General features: G+C 45.8%; 2 protein-coding genes across 2 annotated transcripts in view; both read left to right on the top strand.

Moving 5' to 3' along the window:
• The first annotated feature begins 450 nt into the window (after positions 1-450).
• Positions 451-8,069, top strand: dgat2 (diacylglycerol O-acyltransferase 2). The gene is made up of 8 exons (XM_068744454.1): positions 451-490; positions 1,771-1,899; positions 2,094-2,201; positions 2,683-2,753; positions 5,747-5,951; positions 6,159-6,333; positions 7,535-7,737; positions 7,915-8,069. Exons 1-8 carry the CDS (start codon positions 451-453, stop codon positions 8,067-8,069), a joined length of 1,086 nt encoding a protein of 361 aa, XP_068600555.1.
• A 6,805-nt stretch (positions 8,070-14,874) lies between these two features.
• The window catches only part of uvrag (UV radiation resistance associated gene), a 40,854-nt gene continuing 38,479 nt past the window's right edge, over positions 14,875-17,249 (top strand). Inside the window, 3 exon segments of the mRNA XM_068744244.1 lie at positions 14,875-14,979; positions 16,267-16,321; positions 17,142-17,202. Of these exon segments, the coding sequence (XP_068600345.1) occupies positions 14,875-14,979; positions 16,267-16,321; positions 17,142-17,202 (221 nt within the window).

The raw sequence follows: 17,249 nt of genomic DNA on the forward strand, positions 1-17,249 counted from the left end.
ACCTGCAAAAATTAACATTTTTAATAAAACATTCTGATCTCTGTCTGAATGTTGGATATGTCACCATCCCGGGCCACACCTGACCCTTGAACCCTAACGATAACCTGGCGCAGAGGTGAGGCAGCTTGATGGGATGGTCAACATGGATTTGGTGCTTTTTCAAAACAGCAGACCCACGTGACTTTGCCAATAAATAAACTGGGAGCAGCCGGAGGAGGAGATCGCTCCTTCCCGTCCGCACCTCCGCCGGTGTGCAGGAGACCGGTCCTTGTTCGAGGCTCCGCCCCGCCCTGATTAAACGCGCACTGCGCGCTGCGCGCTGCAGCCGGCTGCGGGAGAAGGCGGGTGGAGACGGGAGAGCTGGACGGGGTCCGGGTTGCTGCCGTCCCCGCGTCGAGCCAACATCGGAGGTCTCTCTTTCGGGCCCCCCCCCCCCGCCCCCCCCCAGCCATGAAGACCATCCTCGCTGCCTACTCGGGTGTCCTGAAAGGTAGGCTCGGTGGAGACGTGTGAAGCAGCATGTCAAACAAATCAAGAGTCGATTTTCTGATGTGAATATAAGTTTTAGAAAATGTAAAAAAGTCTAATGATCATCTTTAATATATTTTATTGAAAAGAGGATTTACAAAATATTAGAACATTTGTATTTTGTGATCCATGCAGGTTCAAAGAAAACTGAAAGTGAATTTGATTTAATCAAACATCACGAATCGTAATGACTTTATGATTATTTTACAATCCTTAGGGATTCCCTCTCCCAAATAAAACTTAAACTGGGGGGGGTGGAATAAACCTATAAAACCAGTCAGGATCCCTGTCAGAGATCAGACATTTATACTTCTGTGGGTATTTATAGAATATACTGCCAACGAAGAACATCACAATCACATATAATCTAAATTATGACACTAAAACCAGCCTTTATTATATTGATCAATTTTTTTATTTTCTATTTTTGCATTTCTCTGCAGTTATTTAGGTAAACTGAGCTTTATCCAACACGAATGGGACGTCTTCATTGAAGACAAATGACCTTTAGCAGGAGAAGCTTCCGACCTTGTCCACAAGTTGTCTCCTGTGGTCCTAAATGTCTCTCCCTTCCTTGAGGTCACTCTTACTTTAGGACGTGCTGTTGTTGTTGTTGTTATCGACTCGATGGTGATACCGCGGTCGCTTGGACACCTGTCCCCATGTCAATGTCCCCGTGTCAATGTTGGCTGCGTTTTAAAGTCTTATCCTTGAAAACGGTACAGCTGGAGACGGATCGAGCCCGTTTGCCTTTTGTCCCACATTTCCTTAAGATGGACCTTTTTAAGTCTTGCGGTGCACAAATTAGCCATCTAATGCTAATTACCCTCCCCCACCCCCCCAGCTTTGTGTTGGGTTATTTCCAGAATGCACCCTTATGGGATTAGACGACGGCGTTGTCCTGGAGATCTTCCTCCTCATTGGCTTTCAGCAGAATGAGCCGGACTAGTTTTAGTTGTCCTTAATGCGCCTGCTACGTTTGCCCCCCCCCCCCCCCTCTCTGCTCTCCAGGAGCTGGGTGAATTCTCTCATGGGCCGGAGCCTGGAAGGTGGAGGTCCGTTTAGGTTGCAGAGCATTAATCATTCATCCCCGTTTTCGGGCTCGGAGCTGCACCGTTTGACTTTCTGGGGCTTCTCCTCCTCGCCTATTCAAGCCTCTGTTTTCACGCTCGCGCCAGCACCGGGCCTTTTTTTGGCCACGCTGTACCGTCTCACCTTCCTTTCCGCACCTCTCGCCTCCAGGCACTGGGTCCAGCATCCTCTCTGCCCTGCAGGACGTACCCGCAGCGTTCTGGCCCTGCAGGTCCAAGATGGAGAAACATCTGCGGGTCATCTCTGTGCTGCAGTGGGTCGTTTCCTTCTTGGCCATGGGTGAGTGTGTGTGTGTGTGTGTGTGTGAGAGTGTGTGTTTGTGTGTGTTGTTGTTTTTTAAGCCTCCAAGAAATCTGAAAAACATCCAACCTCCCATAAGGAGGTTGGATCTTTAAAAACAAATCCTGATTCGAGCCTCGACTGTTCTTTGGTCGACGCTGAATAATTCCAGTGTCCCCCCCCCGTCCCCCCAGGCGCTGCTTGCACCGTCCTTCTGATGTACATGTTCTGCACTGACTGCTGGCTCATTGCTGCCGTCTACACCGCGTGGCTCATCGTCGACTGGAACACCCCGAAGCGAGGCAAGATATGAAGGAAGTCATCCTTCGCTTTGATCCCCGTGTGACGGAGGAATGGACGGTTTAACCACGATGGTCAAGAGTGTGTGTGTGTGTGTGTGTGTGTGTGTGTGTGTGTGTGTGTGTGTTGGGGGGGGCTCTAAATCTGATCACAAATGAAATGACAAACCAGTTCTAATTGTCAAATTACGTGACGTGATGTAGAAGAATGTCCCGAGACTTTCCTCTGTCTTCCGTTAGCAAGATTAGCCCAAACAACGACTGCATCATATTCGGGGGGACTTTCAGGACCCAGACTAAAGGATGGCGGCGGATTTGAACCCGCGTCGCTCTTTCTCATCCACACAGCATGCGGACGTCTCAAGTTTGACGCCTGAATAGTTCGTCCTATACGATTTAAATCGATCGGGCTTCGCGTAGCGGTGCAGCAATCGGACCGATCTGAAGTTGAAGTGATCTTTCTGACGCCGGCCGTTCTCCTCAGGTGGAAGGAGGTCCTCTTGGGTGAGGAGCTGGACGGTGTGGACATACTTCAGAGATTACTTCCCAATCAGGGTAGGTGATGTCGGGTTATTGCTCTTTTCCTAAAGGTCCAGCCTCAGAGGAACGGTGCTGTCCGTCCACAGCCAGTAGAAACAAAGGCCTTCTTCTATTATTCAGTCTCAAATGTTGTTATTTGAACTTTTTGCTCACTGTGGATCTTTGGTTTGTTCATTGATTTCCAACCGTTGCCGTTTCAGATCACTTATCAGGAGATCTGGCTGCGCTCAGCTGCTCCTTGTCTCCTGTTGATTATGATGACTGTTGAATTTTAGACTTTGTTCAATTTGATACGCTGCTGAGTGCTTGTTTTGCTAAGATCAGGTATTCCCAAACGCGCTTAAGGTGAGAGGACTGTGTGTCGGAGATTATCTCAGACCGGCGCGCACACACACACACACACACTGCATGCAAGGGCAGAGACCGCACAGAAGGTGTGTTACGGAACGCACAGTGACAAAACCAAACAGTGTGTTTGAATGGAGAATGTGTGTCTGACTGATTTGGGCCTTCTCTGAATCCTCACCTTTGTTAAAAGTAGAGCTGCAACGGCGGAAAATCGATTGCTGCAAAAGTCTTATGATGATGATGATAAAAGGCCTGATTCCCCTCAACCACCGTTTCAATTTGAACTTGAAAAGCACCCAGAGAGAATTAATGGTTATATTCAGCAGTAAAGCATTTGAAAACTAGAAAAGCACTCAGAGCGCAGCTCATTCCCCCTCCTAATTGGATTTACACCGTCCACATGGTGATCTGGATTAGCACCAACAGGTTCTAGATTGTTCTTGGTATCTTTAAACACCGAACATCAAAAGTAAAAGTGAATCAGAGTTTGTGTATTTGTAACATATTACATTTTAACATTGAAAACCCCATTCATGGATTCAAAAATCTGTTTTCCTAACGTCATTCTGGATCAGATCCAGATGAAATCCGGTGGTGAGATAGAGACCCCCACTCGACATGACTGTGTCAAATTTCATAAACATCGGTCAATAATCAACCGAGATATTGAGGAACACATTTTGAAGCTCCATTGACTGCAATGTTAACGAATATTTAAAGGTGATCCATAATCCAGGATTTCTTCTGGATCGCCACCAAAATGTAATAATCTGTTCCAGGTGACACTCCCAACATTTCCTGAAAATTTCATCAAGATCCGTCCAGAACATTTTTGAGTTATCTTGCTAACGGATGAACGGAGGCAGTTAAAAATCAACTCTGATTCACTTTAACTTTTCATGGTTGGTGTATAAAGACACCAGGAACAATCTAGAACCTTTTGATGATGATCCAGATCACCATGTGGACGGTGTAAATCCAGTTAGGAGGGTGAATGAGCTGCTTGCATCCATGCATCGCTGACATCATCCCTCTGCTCTCTGGATGCGTCATTGCTACGTGCCTCGCAGCACGTTTTACGTAAGACGATGCAGAGGAAACATGATCATGTGACCAATATTTGTTCTTTTTAAATATAAATTATGTAGCCTTTTCATCAAAGAGACGAGTTAATCCATGTTGCTAAATCAGAGGGAATGCGCTTTGTCCCGCTCGGGTGTCGATGATCTTATCGACTGGACGCTCTTCGCTCCCTGCAGCTGACCTTTGAACGCATCGATCTGTGTGCACGATGCTTTATCAGACTGTTAACGGCGAAGATGGTTCGTGTTTGTGTAACCCGTTGGCGTGCCACACGGTCTTTGCACGGACTGATCCGTTCCTGCGCTGTTCGGCAGAGTTCGAGCTTCTTTTTTTATTATTACCCTCGCCGAAGCGGAAGCGAGGGTATTGCAATTGGGTGCGTTTGTCTGTCTGTCTGTCTGTTTGTCTGTTTGTCTGTTCGAGCGCATAAGTCAAAAACTAGTAACCCAATTGACTTGAAATTTTTACACAAGCAAGGTTCTGTCCGTGGCTCGGTCCTCCTCGAGAATGGCGTTGCTCCGGATCTGGATCCAGATTCTAGAATTATTTTTACATCTGGAATTGTGCCTGTGCTGTAAACTGCCACTTTAAGAGGGAGGGGCACGAATGGCATGATGGGAAAAAGAGTCCAGAAGATGGCTTGTAGTACATTCCGGAGCAGCAAGCTAGAGCAGGTTTGACCCTTCTGATCCGGAAGTCCTGTTTACTGTCTCACGAGATCGAATAGTCTTTTGGAGGCGAGGGTCTGCAATCTCTAATTGTCGTTTTCTAGTCATTGATTGTAAGGCCAGTGTTCCCAGTGTTCCCAGCCACCACTAACTATGACTATTCCAGCCGGTTCGGTCCCATCTGTCATGCCAGATGTCGGGACCTTGAGTGTGACGTCCCTAATGTGTTGATTCAACTGCAGTGTTTGACCAGCGACTAATCGAGCTTTGTGTGCGCGCTGTGATGAAGCTAGGCTACGGTGCAGTCTGCAGACATTTATGGCTGCCAGCCTGAACGTGTGCACAGCCTGAACGTGTGCACAGCCTGAACGTGTGCACAGCCTGAACATGTGCACAGCATGAACATGTGCACAACCTGACTACTGGCGCATTGCTTTTAGGAGTGTCAAATTATCGCGTTGCTTGCGATTGATTAATAAACACTTAGAATAATGTAATTAATTTAAATGAAAATACCTCAAATTGAAGGCTGTTCTCAGCAATTTGTAGAGATTAAACAAAAAAAACAAATTGATTACAGATCATAATTAATCTGATCTGTAATTTTTTTGCGGCATGCTAAATGCAGGCATTAAAGACCCATCGCTGTTCGGAACCACCCACATGTTTAGAGTAAACACAAGGTAGTCTGTTACTCTGTTATGGTGTGGATCCGAACTCGGAATACGGGATGAGACGGTCACGCACACGCCCATCATGGTGAAAGGCCACGTTTTGGGGGGGCTCCCCCTCCCGGAGTCTGCCGTGTTTCATAATAACGCTCAAGGCAGTTTGCTGGATCGCTATCTACAGCCAGCTGACTGATCTGACTGTTTCACCACCATTCCTCTTTGTTCTGTCCTCATCCAGCTAATTAAAACCCACAACCTGCTGCCCAGCCGGAATTACATATTCGGCTACCACCCCCACGGCATCTTGTGTTTCGGCGCCTTCTGCAACTTCGGGACGGAAGCGACGGGCTTCTCCAAGAAGTTCCCTGGCATCAAGCCCTCCCTGGCAACCCTGGCAGGAAACTTCCGCCTTCCCGTCCTTCGAGACTACCTGATGTCAGGAGGTGAGAGGATCTGAGAAGCCATGGGGTTGTGCGGTACCTGATGAAGTTGAGACCCGTATCCGTGAGGAGGAGAGGACCTTTGGTCTACTGTAGAACCGCGATAGCTTCTGTTTGCTCGCACCTATTGATGGGGCTGTTCCGGAGGCCTGTTTGCCGCTCTGGACCTTCTCTTTGCCCATTTTAGCCCCCCCCCCTCTCCTCTTTCAGGCATATGTCCAGTGAACAAGAACTCCATCGATTACCTGCTGTCGCGAAACGGGACAGGAAACGCTGTGATCATCGTTGTCGGCGGAGCGGCCGAGTCCCTGCAGTGCGCTCCGGGCGCCAATTCCGTCACCTTGAAGAACCGTAAAGGTTTCGTCAGGCTGGCCCTGCAGAAAGGGTGAGGCGATGCGGACTGAGCACGTTCTTATTCTCAGGGCTTAAATGGATCAATCCCAGATTATTACAGGCAGAAACGTTACCCGTTTTTATTAACGTGCAACGTGGAGCCTCGTAAAGCTCTATGGCCCGTCTGCAGTGTGTGTTTGGCATCGGGAGCCGCTCTATAACACACAGAACGGTAAAACCGAACCCCATAACCCAAATAAGCCGTAAAGGTCACGGGGTTCAGGGGCGCCTCTTCCAAAGAGGCTTAGCGTTAGAGAAGGCGTGCAGTTATTCACGCATAGCAACCCGGACTGTGCGTTGAAAGAGGGTTGAAATGTCTGTCTGCAACCTTCACTTGTGAATGTAAAAAAGTATAACATTTTGCTTCCCTTTTTTCCAAGGAAAATAGTTTAAAATACAATACAAATAAATATATATATTTATTTTGCATTGAATTGAATTGAATTACACTTTATCCAAAGCGGTAGGCAAGTGTTATGGAATAACGGGTCACATGACTATCAGTAAGATCGGTAATTAATTATTTCACTCTGAGATTCTCTTTGAAAAATTCAAATGACACCGTAACTGTAAATAAATAATTTCATTTTGAACTTTTTCACAGCGATTTAGTCGATGACGAGGATCTATGAAGGGGCAGTATTCATCTCCAGATTACGGGAACCGTTTTTGTTGCCCTGAGGAACTCCCTTTCAGTCCCTCGAGAAATTTGCAACGCCTCGGCCACGACGGTTCACGGGATTTCAACTAATCCAGGCGCAGACGTGCAATTTTGTCCAAAACATTTCAGCCCAGGTTGCACCAATCTAATTTGAACCGCAACATGACGCAGGGGAAAATGTCTTAACTTGTTTGTATGTCTCTAAAATGTAAAACTCCAAGTTTGGGGTACAGATCTCTAAAGAATACGTATAAGCTGAGACTAAAACGAGCGCTGTTCCCCTCTGGGATCAATAAAGGTATTCTGATGCTGCTCGCGTGACCAGCGGCCTCCACTGATTCGTAACGCCGCGTCTCCTCGTGGACGCGTGAGTCTTAAAGGTCCTTGAGCGCTCCCGGGGGGGGGGCCACAGACGTGATGTGAATGGCACCCAAGGAGTTAAAAGACATCCATTATGTCTTGGTGCCCCCCCCCCCCCCCCCCCCCCAATGGTTGAGGCGTTGCTAAAGTGACCTCCTGTGTGCTCCGTCAGGTCTGACCTGGTTCCGGTGTACTCCTTTGGGGAAAATGACGCCTACAAGCAGGTGGTCTTCGATGAGGGAAGCTGCTGGGCAAACGTCCAGAAGAGGCTCCAGAAGATCCTCGGCTTCGCCCCCTGCCTTTTTCATGGCTGCGGTCTCTTCTTCGGCAACTCGTGGGGCTTCGTGCCTTATTGCAAGCCCATCACTACTGTCGGTGGGTGCAGATTGAGGTCCTCTTTTTAAAAAAATTAAAAAAAAAAAACTAAAAAAAGTACATTTATCAATGACTTCAAAGAAATCAGCGTCTTAAAGAGTGCATTAATGCTTAGCTCTGGTGCTTCTGGTTCATTTTTTTTTTTTTATCCCCCCTCCCCCCCTTCTCCCTGTACAGTCGGGGAGCCGATCACAGTCCCCAAAATTGAGGATCCACCTGAGGACATGGTGAACCTGTATCACACGATGTACATCAAGTCCCTCGAGTGCCTTTTTGATAAGTACAAGACCCGCTTCGGCCTGAAGCAGAGCGACGTCCTCCACATTCAGTGACGATAGACGCTACCGTGGCGGCGCATCGGAACCCTTCGCCATCTTGGTGCCTGGTTTGGATGATCTCTGGACTTCGTTATCCGTACACACACACAAACCTTTTACTCTTTATGTCGTTACACGCATCCACTTCCCTCTTAGGAAACGTCCGTTTTGAGATTAGCCACCTCTCCTTGCTGCTGCTGCTGCTGTAAAGTAGAATCTCTCACCCAGCAATGCGCCTTTTGCTTTTGCTCTCTGTTGACTTTTCCCAGTGAAGGAAACGGAGTCAGTCTTATCAGTGTAGAAGGGTTCGGGTTCGGGTTCGGGTCCCACTGGATGGAGGTGGAGGGCACTCGGAGTGCCAACATGTTCTTTCACTCGTGCACCAATGCAATTCTTCCAAAGCTCTTTAAAATCCTCCTGAATGCACAAATGGTGCAAACGGAAGGTACCACTTTATCATTGGGGCAATAAGCCCAAAAACGAGTTCAACCAAAGACCGACGAGGCCTGACCACTGTGTGTGTGTTTCTACTGTATGAAAGTTAGAGGCGATGGAGTTCTGCAGGTTGGATGCATGGTGTAAATGGCATTACACACGTGCCAGTGATTGTATAATGCCATAAAGTATTAATTTGAAAGAGGAAAAAGCCGCTTGGGGCGCCGGTCCCTCAGTGAATATGCTCTATCTCTGTTTTGCTGATTAAATCATCTGAAGAAAAATGCCTTCATTAGAATATTCCAAGACGGTGACCAGGCCCTTTGGGGTTGGGTTGGCATGAAACCTTACGAATTTTAGAAAGTGTTGAGCGGTAGTTAAGGAATAAGTAAGTTATAGAGGTGAAACTGGTCTTACTAAGGCATTCTGCTATTGTTGGGGTGTCACGTGCACTTTCGTACGGTGGGTTCGGGAATCACGAACAGACGCAAGGACGTCTCATGTTGGTGGGTGGTAAATGATCAAATGACCATTTTAAAGAGAGATTTCCTCGTTTCATTAATGCAATTCATGAAGAGCAGAGTAATCGTTGTGCAATAAATTCTTCCAGCAATGAGTGGAGCTGTTTAGAATTCAATGGCATCATCTCTTAATATTTAAATAAAACTTTTATATGTTTTCAGAAGGAGACTGTATTTGTCCAATTTTTGACGCATTTTAGTCATCACTTTAAAAATATTTCTATATATATATGATTATTCCTGTTACTGCTATCGGGAGCCCTTGAAGAAATCAGTTACCCAACGGATGGAACAAAAGTTGTACTTTCTACTCGTTGTTGATGAAGGCTTTTACTGCTTGTGTACTTGTATATCAGGAACACACGTCTGAGTTTATTGACTTCTTGTGAAAACGGCGTCAATAAGAAACGGCCCAGGGCTCGCCGTTCCACTGTCACCTGCACGTGCTAAATGCTAAATATAGAACATCTTGCTCCATTGAGATCTATAGAAACATTTCACAGAATATCCCACAAGTTTTAATCCAATATTTAAAGCATAATATTTTGATTTTACCAACTCCAGATTTACACAAAGTAAAGATAGATGGTCTCGACCTTGTAAACAATAAATGTAATAATACTTTTTTTAAGGCAGTATTTAGTCAATACCTTATTTCCAAGTAGGGCAAAAAGTTCACTCGCTCTCAAAGATTATAACGGATCTGAAATTTTATCTATTCGAACAAATTACTTAAAATTCCCAATCTCCCCAAAATGTAAAGAAGTTCATTTTAAAACCATAAACAAAATGTATCCTTCAAATGAATTCATGAAAAGTAGATTTAAATTCGTAGTAGATAACTGTTATATTTGTGACATAAATATAGAAACAACAGAGCATGTGTTCTATATGTGAGATTGTCCAAAAGCTGTGGAAATCTCTCTATGACTTAATATCGTCCAGTTCCAGAGACATTGATTTTTGGTCCCCTTAAGATATTCTATTAGGAGTGATCCTCAAAGAAAAAAATAGTGAGTTTTTGGTGAATAATCTCATTATTATTACAAAATACTATATGCACAAATGTCGGTATGCCAAATCACCCCCATCATGGCCTGCTCTTAAGAATGAGCTGTTCCTGTTACAGAAGATACTGAAACAAATAAATAATCCATAGGCAAAAAAATTGAACACATTTATAGCAGAATTTAACTTTAACCATACCCCTTGCTTGTAATTTTATTTTGAATTTACCTGTATATTTCATTTTTATATTTCTTCTTGTGTTTATTTTTGTATTTATTTATTTTCCTTCTCATTCTTTCCTTCCTTTTGAACATATTAGTGATTTTATATTACTCACTGTTAGATTTCCTTCTATTTTGACCGTGGAAAATGTTAATGTTTTGTATAAGATCTTTTCAGTGAGTTTGTACTGGTGAGTTTTGTTAATAAACTAAAAAAACAAAACAAAATGCTCTCTAAGAGGAGCATTTCAAAAAAGCCCTTAGTACATAAATCATCAACATTTAACAATACCAATAAAACTTAATATTAAATTACTCAATTGATGCAAATTAACAATAAAATAAGAATAAATTACACCGCAGATGCAAAATAACAATACATTAAAAAGACACATATGTACAACGTAGGTGTCCCAGTTACTTTCCCAACACTCATTTTTGTTCATATGTATGGAATATTGCCCAGCTTTGATCTTTAATTGCTTTGATGTCTGAAAATCCTATATATATTCACAAAATGTGTAATTACTATTGCATCTGCATGTCAACATTTGAGGAACACATTCAGACTATTGAAGATGGTTTATGGGCTGATGCAGAGGTGCACCCCAAGCAGAAGAATGGATCATGTTGGAGAAGATTTAGAAATTTAATTCAAAGATGTAAGCGGAAGAAAGAATCATGTTGGAGAAGATGTGGAAACTGGATGGAAAAAAAGGAGAATGAACTTTGGGATGCAGTATGCCTCCCGTGTTTTACAATTGCAGTCGGGCCTCACTTTATTTAATGCATCGGGAGATGGTTAAATGATAATGTACAATGCAGACAAAAGACTGAATAACTGGTGAAGTGAAGCGGAGCCATTAGCCTCCATGCATGCCCCTTTCACCCCCGCCCCCCCCGCACCATTAATCTTCCGGGTTATGACGTGCTCCCACCCGCCCCTGCTGCTTATTTGCTCGGCTGACCCCTCTGCCGTTTGATGTTCAGTCAGGCGCAAGCCCCCCCCCCCCTAACCCTAACCCCCCCCCCCCCATATACCGGTAAGTCAAAGTGCAGGAGCCTCGCGGTTCGTGCCAAATCCAGTTGTGAGCGGTGGAGAGGCATGTGGAGAGATGGAGGCTCTATCAGTCCTCTCTCTGCCACTGATAGAGGGGGGGGGGGGGGGGCTATTATTTCCACAAACCTCAGAAGTCTCCCACAAAAATCGTATCTGTGCTTTCTGTGCTCCAGGTCCCGATCCGTATCTAAATGCACCGGTTTGCTGCTTGCAGACTGCAGGATCTCTGTCATCCTCCGGTGCATTTGCATCTGAGAGGTTTGTGGAAATAACAGAGGGGGGGTATCAGTGGCAGTGAGAAGACTGACAGAGACTCCATCTCTCCACATGTGGGGTGGTGGACCTTCAATCTGAGCTCTCACTTCCCAGTTTGCGTTTTTTGGATTTGTGCACATCCACTCCTTTGGACTTGGCACTAGTCCAAGTCCAAAGTGAAAAAAGTATTTTATTTATTACTTAAGATGATTAAAATAAAAAATAAGGGACATCCTGGATCCGTTTGTCACTCGTCTTTATTATTTTTTTATGTCCTTGAGCGCTGGGCAAACACAGACTCTGTAACGCATTGCAGGAATCAGAACTCCTGTCATCTCTGAGCCCAACTTCCACAAACATTTATTTTTTTGTTCTCTGCATAAATTAAATATAAATACAACAGCGAAAAATATGTTCAAACAGTGCAGCATTAGAAGAAAAATACTTATATACAATACACTTGTGCAAAAGCAATGAATAAAAAAGTTGTATATCTTTATTTTTATTAATTATGTTTCCGCCAGTATTCCAAAAATATATTTTCCAATTTAAATTATATAATAAAAAGGCGGCATTAAATAGCTTCTGTTAAGTCCGGACACTAAAGTTTATCTTCAGAATAAACAGTGGACTAACTGACTGAATATCGATTTTACTTTAGTCTCTTAATGATCTTTGTGGGACAAACAGAACATGCGGAGCATTTCGTACGTGACTACTTCCCGTTCGGTGACTCGTATGTGCTGCCGGGAGGGAGGGGTGAGCGACTCAGTGAAACACTTTGGACTTGGCGTTATGTTTTATTACACTATCACAAGATAATTATGGCTAAATACGACAATTATGCTTAAATGTATTTTTGTTCATATGTATGTAATATCGCCCAGCTTTGATCTTTAATTGCTTTGATGTCTGAAAATCCTATATATATTCACAAAATGTGTAATTCTAGAATATATCTGCATGTTGACATTTGAGGAAGAGATTCAGACTGTTGTAAACGGTTTAAAAGTTTATGCAGCGAGCGTGGCTGCAAAGGAGAATGAATCATGTTGGAAAAGATTTAGAAAAAGAATTCAACCATGTCTAAACTGGATTGACTATCACAAACGTGAGATAATCCTTGGTCTATTATTTGTGCGAGTGATAACTGAGTTATACTGTCTAGGTGCAATTATCAAGAGCTTAGTTAATCGAGAGTTGGTTGTTAATGGGGTATTGATAAGATATTGATGGGATATTGGGATACTGGAAGCCGAAGTCAGGGTCGGCTATGACAAATTTGGCTTTGACTTTTGATAGATATGTGAGGGTCATGTTATGCCGTCCCTTTTACTCACACCTGGGTTTATTAATTGAAAGTTGGAGTGGCTGGGTCTCGAGAGGTTTCCCAGAGGTTATTCAGGTGAGTCAGCAGAACGGAGTGAGGCTGGGTCAGGTGGAGTGGTGCAGGGTCTAGCGGAGTAACGGCAAAAAACAGCAAAAACTTTCCTGAAAATCCCATCCAGGGATCCAGCAGAGTGGAGGCCACCAGCCCCCATGCGTGCCCCTTTCACACCCCCCCATTAATCTGCCGGGTTAGGACGTGCTCCCACTCCAACCCACCCCTGCTGTTTATTTGCTCACCTGACCCCTCTGCTGTTTGATGCTCAGTCGGGCCCAAGCACCCCCCCCCCCCCCCTCCCATATAACTGAAAGTGCAGGAGCCTCGCAGTTCGTGCCAAAGCCAGTCGCGATCAACATGCGAGCAGCGGAGCAGCATGTGGAGAGATGGAGGCTCTGTCAGTCCTCTCACTGCCACTGATAGCCCCCCCTCTGTTATTTCCACAAACCTCTCAGAAGTTTCCCAGAAGAATCGTATCTGTGCTTTCTGTGCTCCAGGTCCCGATCCGTATCTAAATGCTGGGGGGGCTGTTTAATTTTCTGTACTATTGTTAATTGACTTAATGATTTAATTTATAAAACAGCAGTTTGCAATGACTCCACGGTGCTTCATTTTACACTTATTTTAAACTGTAATCTTGCTGACTTGCTCGCCAGTGATTTCCTCACCGTGTTTCCTAACATTCATTCATTCATTGTCCCAACCGCTCAATCCGTTATCGGGTCGCGGGCCAAGCTGGAGCCAATCCCAGCAGTCAATGGGCGAGAGGCAGGGGACACCCTGGACAAGCCGCCAGTTCGTCGCAGGGCATGTTTCCTAACAGTAGGCAATCAATCAATCAATGACGACCCTGTGGAAGCAGGAAGCTTCTGTTGCTGCCCCCTAACGGTTGCTTGATATCCTACAGACAGGGGACCCCTGAAGAAATCAGTTATCCAACGGAGACCCCCCCCCCCCCCCCCACACACACACACACTACTGCCTAGAGAGCAGTTGGAGATTAAATAATGCTGGAATAATTAACTTTAATAATTAACTTTACTAGATACATTCCAGTCTGTACTGAAGTATTTTCACATTGTTATTATTTATGTCTTTGTATTTATAATAATACTTTTTTCCTGTATTAGGTCCAGATTTATTTGACTTGGCAAAGTTTTACTTAAGTACAGTGTATATTTGATGTATTTCGAGTTTTAACCATCAAACACTAAAACATGATCCCTGATTAGATGCACTACAATGAAGCAGCATTTCAATGACGTCCATGCATCGGTAGAAATATAATAATGTTACAAAACCTAATGTGTATTGCGTGTGTAAACCCATCAGCCATGACGTCACCTGGAAGTTTCTTTCTCCTGCTCCCTTCACCGATCAGATGTTTCACAGGAGAACTGAACAAAGGTTGTACTTTCTACTCGTTGAAGGCTTTTACTGCTTGTGTACTTATATATCAGGAACACACCTCTGAGTTTATTAACTTCTTGTGGAAACTGCGTCAATAAGAAACGGCCGAGGGCTCACCGTTCCACCGTCACCTGCACGTGACGTCACGTTGTGCGCGCGGCTACTTCCTCACGTTTCGCAGCTTTTGACATCTCGCAGCGACACCCCGCCCCATCCGGGATGTTAAGCAGCGAAATGAACCAATAGCGATGCGCGTTTTCAACATTGGGCACCGCCTTCTCCCTGACATGAGTTTGTTTCAGCCAATCAACGGCCGAGCTGTAGCGCGCTCCATCCGGAGGCGGCGTTCGGCGCTACTTTGTTTACGTCCTGTTGGTTAGCTGACAGCTGTTGTAGCCCTTTAGCTACACCTCGACCCGCGTCCGGGGGTTCCCCGCAACTTGGTGAACTTTAACCCGGCTGTCCTGGGAGTCCCGGACGGGAAGTCGTTCTGAATGAAGCGGGGTCGCTAAATGCCGACGGGAGGATGAACCCCAACAGCGGTCGGGTTCTCGCCATCCCCGCCGCCTCCGTCACGAACTCCGGAGCTTCATCCTCTCGAGCCTTGCATGTGGAGCTCACATCCCAGCAGGTAAAGGAAACCCCTCCCGATTCACGCCATTAAGTCGTCCCAAGCGGGACGCGGGGAAACTCGGAGAGGACCTCTGGTGTTCTGCACAAAGCTTCCAGCGTCTGTTTCAGCTGCTGCCTTCATGAAACACGTCAGGCCCCGCCAGGCTAGCTAGTTAGCCTGCAGCGGCTAGCATGCAGTTAGCTTAGTTAGCTGGATGTTAACGAAGATGGGCTGACAGCACGGAAGCATCAAAGCTAGTTAGAGCGGCGGCAGGGATGCGCAGCCCCAGATGTTCTCCAGTTTTATGGCATTTTAAATCGTGCACGTTGAATTGCGTGCGACGAGCGATCAGCTGCTAATGGTCGGTGACGTCAGCATGCTGCAGATGACGGCGCGACTCGACGTAAAGGGAAGGACGGCAAATGTTGCTGCTGCTGTTGTGTCGTCTCGTAGCTCATAACAGACACGCACTCATTCACGCACTCATTCACGCACCCATTCACGCACCCATTCACTCATTCACGCACTCACTCACGCACCCATTTACTCATTCACGCACCCATTCACTCATTCACGCATTCATTCACGCACTCATTCACGCACCCATCACTCATTCACGCATTCATTCACGCACTCATTCACGCACCCATTCACTCGTTCACGCATTCATTCACGCACTCATTCACGCACCCATCACTCATTCACGCACTCATTCACGCACCCATTCACTCATTCACGCATTCATTCACGCACTCATTCACGCACCCATCACTCATTCACGCACTCATTCACGCATTCATTCACGCACTCATTCACGCACCCATTCACTCGTTCACGCATTCATTCACGCACTCATTCACGCACCCATCACTCATTCACACACTCATTCACGCACTCATTCACGCACCCCGGTGGGCGACTGCTGCCCATGCGCAATTTGGGGTTCAGTGTCCTGCTCAAGGACGCTTCGACACGTGGGACAGTCGGAGCCGGGATTCGAACCGCTGACCTACTGGATGACCCGCTCTACCGACCGAGCCACGTTTATTTGTTCATTTATTTCTGCTGATTGAATGAAGTTCTTTGTCGACGTGACTTTTGTTCTCGTTTGAGTCGCTTTTCTTTCCTTACGCAGTCCAAAAAAACAAAGTCACTATTTTCCTGATGACTGAATTGAACGCTGGTATAAATAAGGTATAAATAATGTGGTGATGCGGGCAGAGCCTAACAGTCTGAATGGGGGGGGGGGGGGTCTGTCGTACGCAGTTTCTGTTCTGTGCTGAGGTGCAGCTTTTACTTCTGCAGCCGCACCAGTTCACCGAGAGCAACGGCGACGCTTCGGAGGCAGAGATCTCCAAATGTTAGCAGCTAAAACACGACTCAAATGCCATTCCTGTGGATAAATAGAAAACGTGTCCCAAAAATCTTTTGTCTCTGATCTCATTTCATTGATCTCTGACCCTGCAGCTATTGTAAATGGTGGCCAATGAGCTCTGCTGGTCTCCTGTTAGTGACGACTTTCATTTTCCAGATGGATTTCCAGATTTAAATGAATGACGGATTTTGATCCCGTGTTTTCTCACAAAATATTCCTGAGCCTGAGTAGTTTCATTTATAAACGAATGATTTTCACAGAGTGGGGCACCTTACCTCATCCTTGAAAAAGGTATATTAACTCTTTGAGTGCCGTTTGCGTCTCAAGACGTTTTTTGAAACCCAAACATTCACCGCCAACCCCGACGTTGAAATCTGCCTCCATCCAACGGGCAATAACTCCGGGAATGAAAAATACTAGAAACACACTTTCTGTTTTGGATGAAAGACGATACTAATCTTTCATGTGGTGGGTAGTCGTAGGAAAGAATATTCAGTGGGGTTTGGAAAATCTGGACAAATGCGCGAAAACTGGGGCGTTCAGCATAGAGCTGGCACTGAAAGAGTTAATAAGTCACGAGTCTGTTTGCAGCCTTTCGTTAACTTAATATTCAGCCCATCCATCCGGATGTGAGCCGTCTCCGGATCGCTGGCGTGTGGAAAGTCCCGTGTTTTAGAAAGGCTCTCTCATAGCGGGGTTTGTCATGTGACTGGCCACGCGTGGTGCGTTCAGGGCCCGTTACGGCTCTGTGGCGTCCCGCCGCTGAGTGGCTGAATAAAGTTAGCGTTCTCGGTCTCCTGACCAGCCGAGATAACGGCCGCCGCCTCCGGTCACATGATCCGGGACGCAGCGGACGGGAGCTTGAGGTCTGTCTCCGACTCTTTCCGTGTTTGCCTCCACCGGACAGAGACGC

The sequence above is a fragment of the Brachionichthys hirsutus genome, chromosome 10 (assembly GCF_040956055.1).
Source record: "Brachionichthys hirsutus isolate HB-005 chromosome 10, CSIRO-AGI_Bhir_v1, whole genome shotgun sequence".
Classification (NCBI taxonomy): Eukaryota; Metazoa; Chordata; class Actinopteri; order Lophiiformes; family Brachionichthyidae; genus Brachionichthys; species Brachionichthys hirsutus.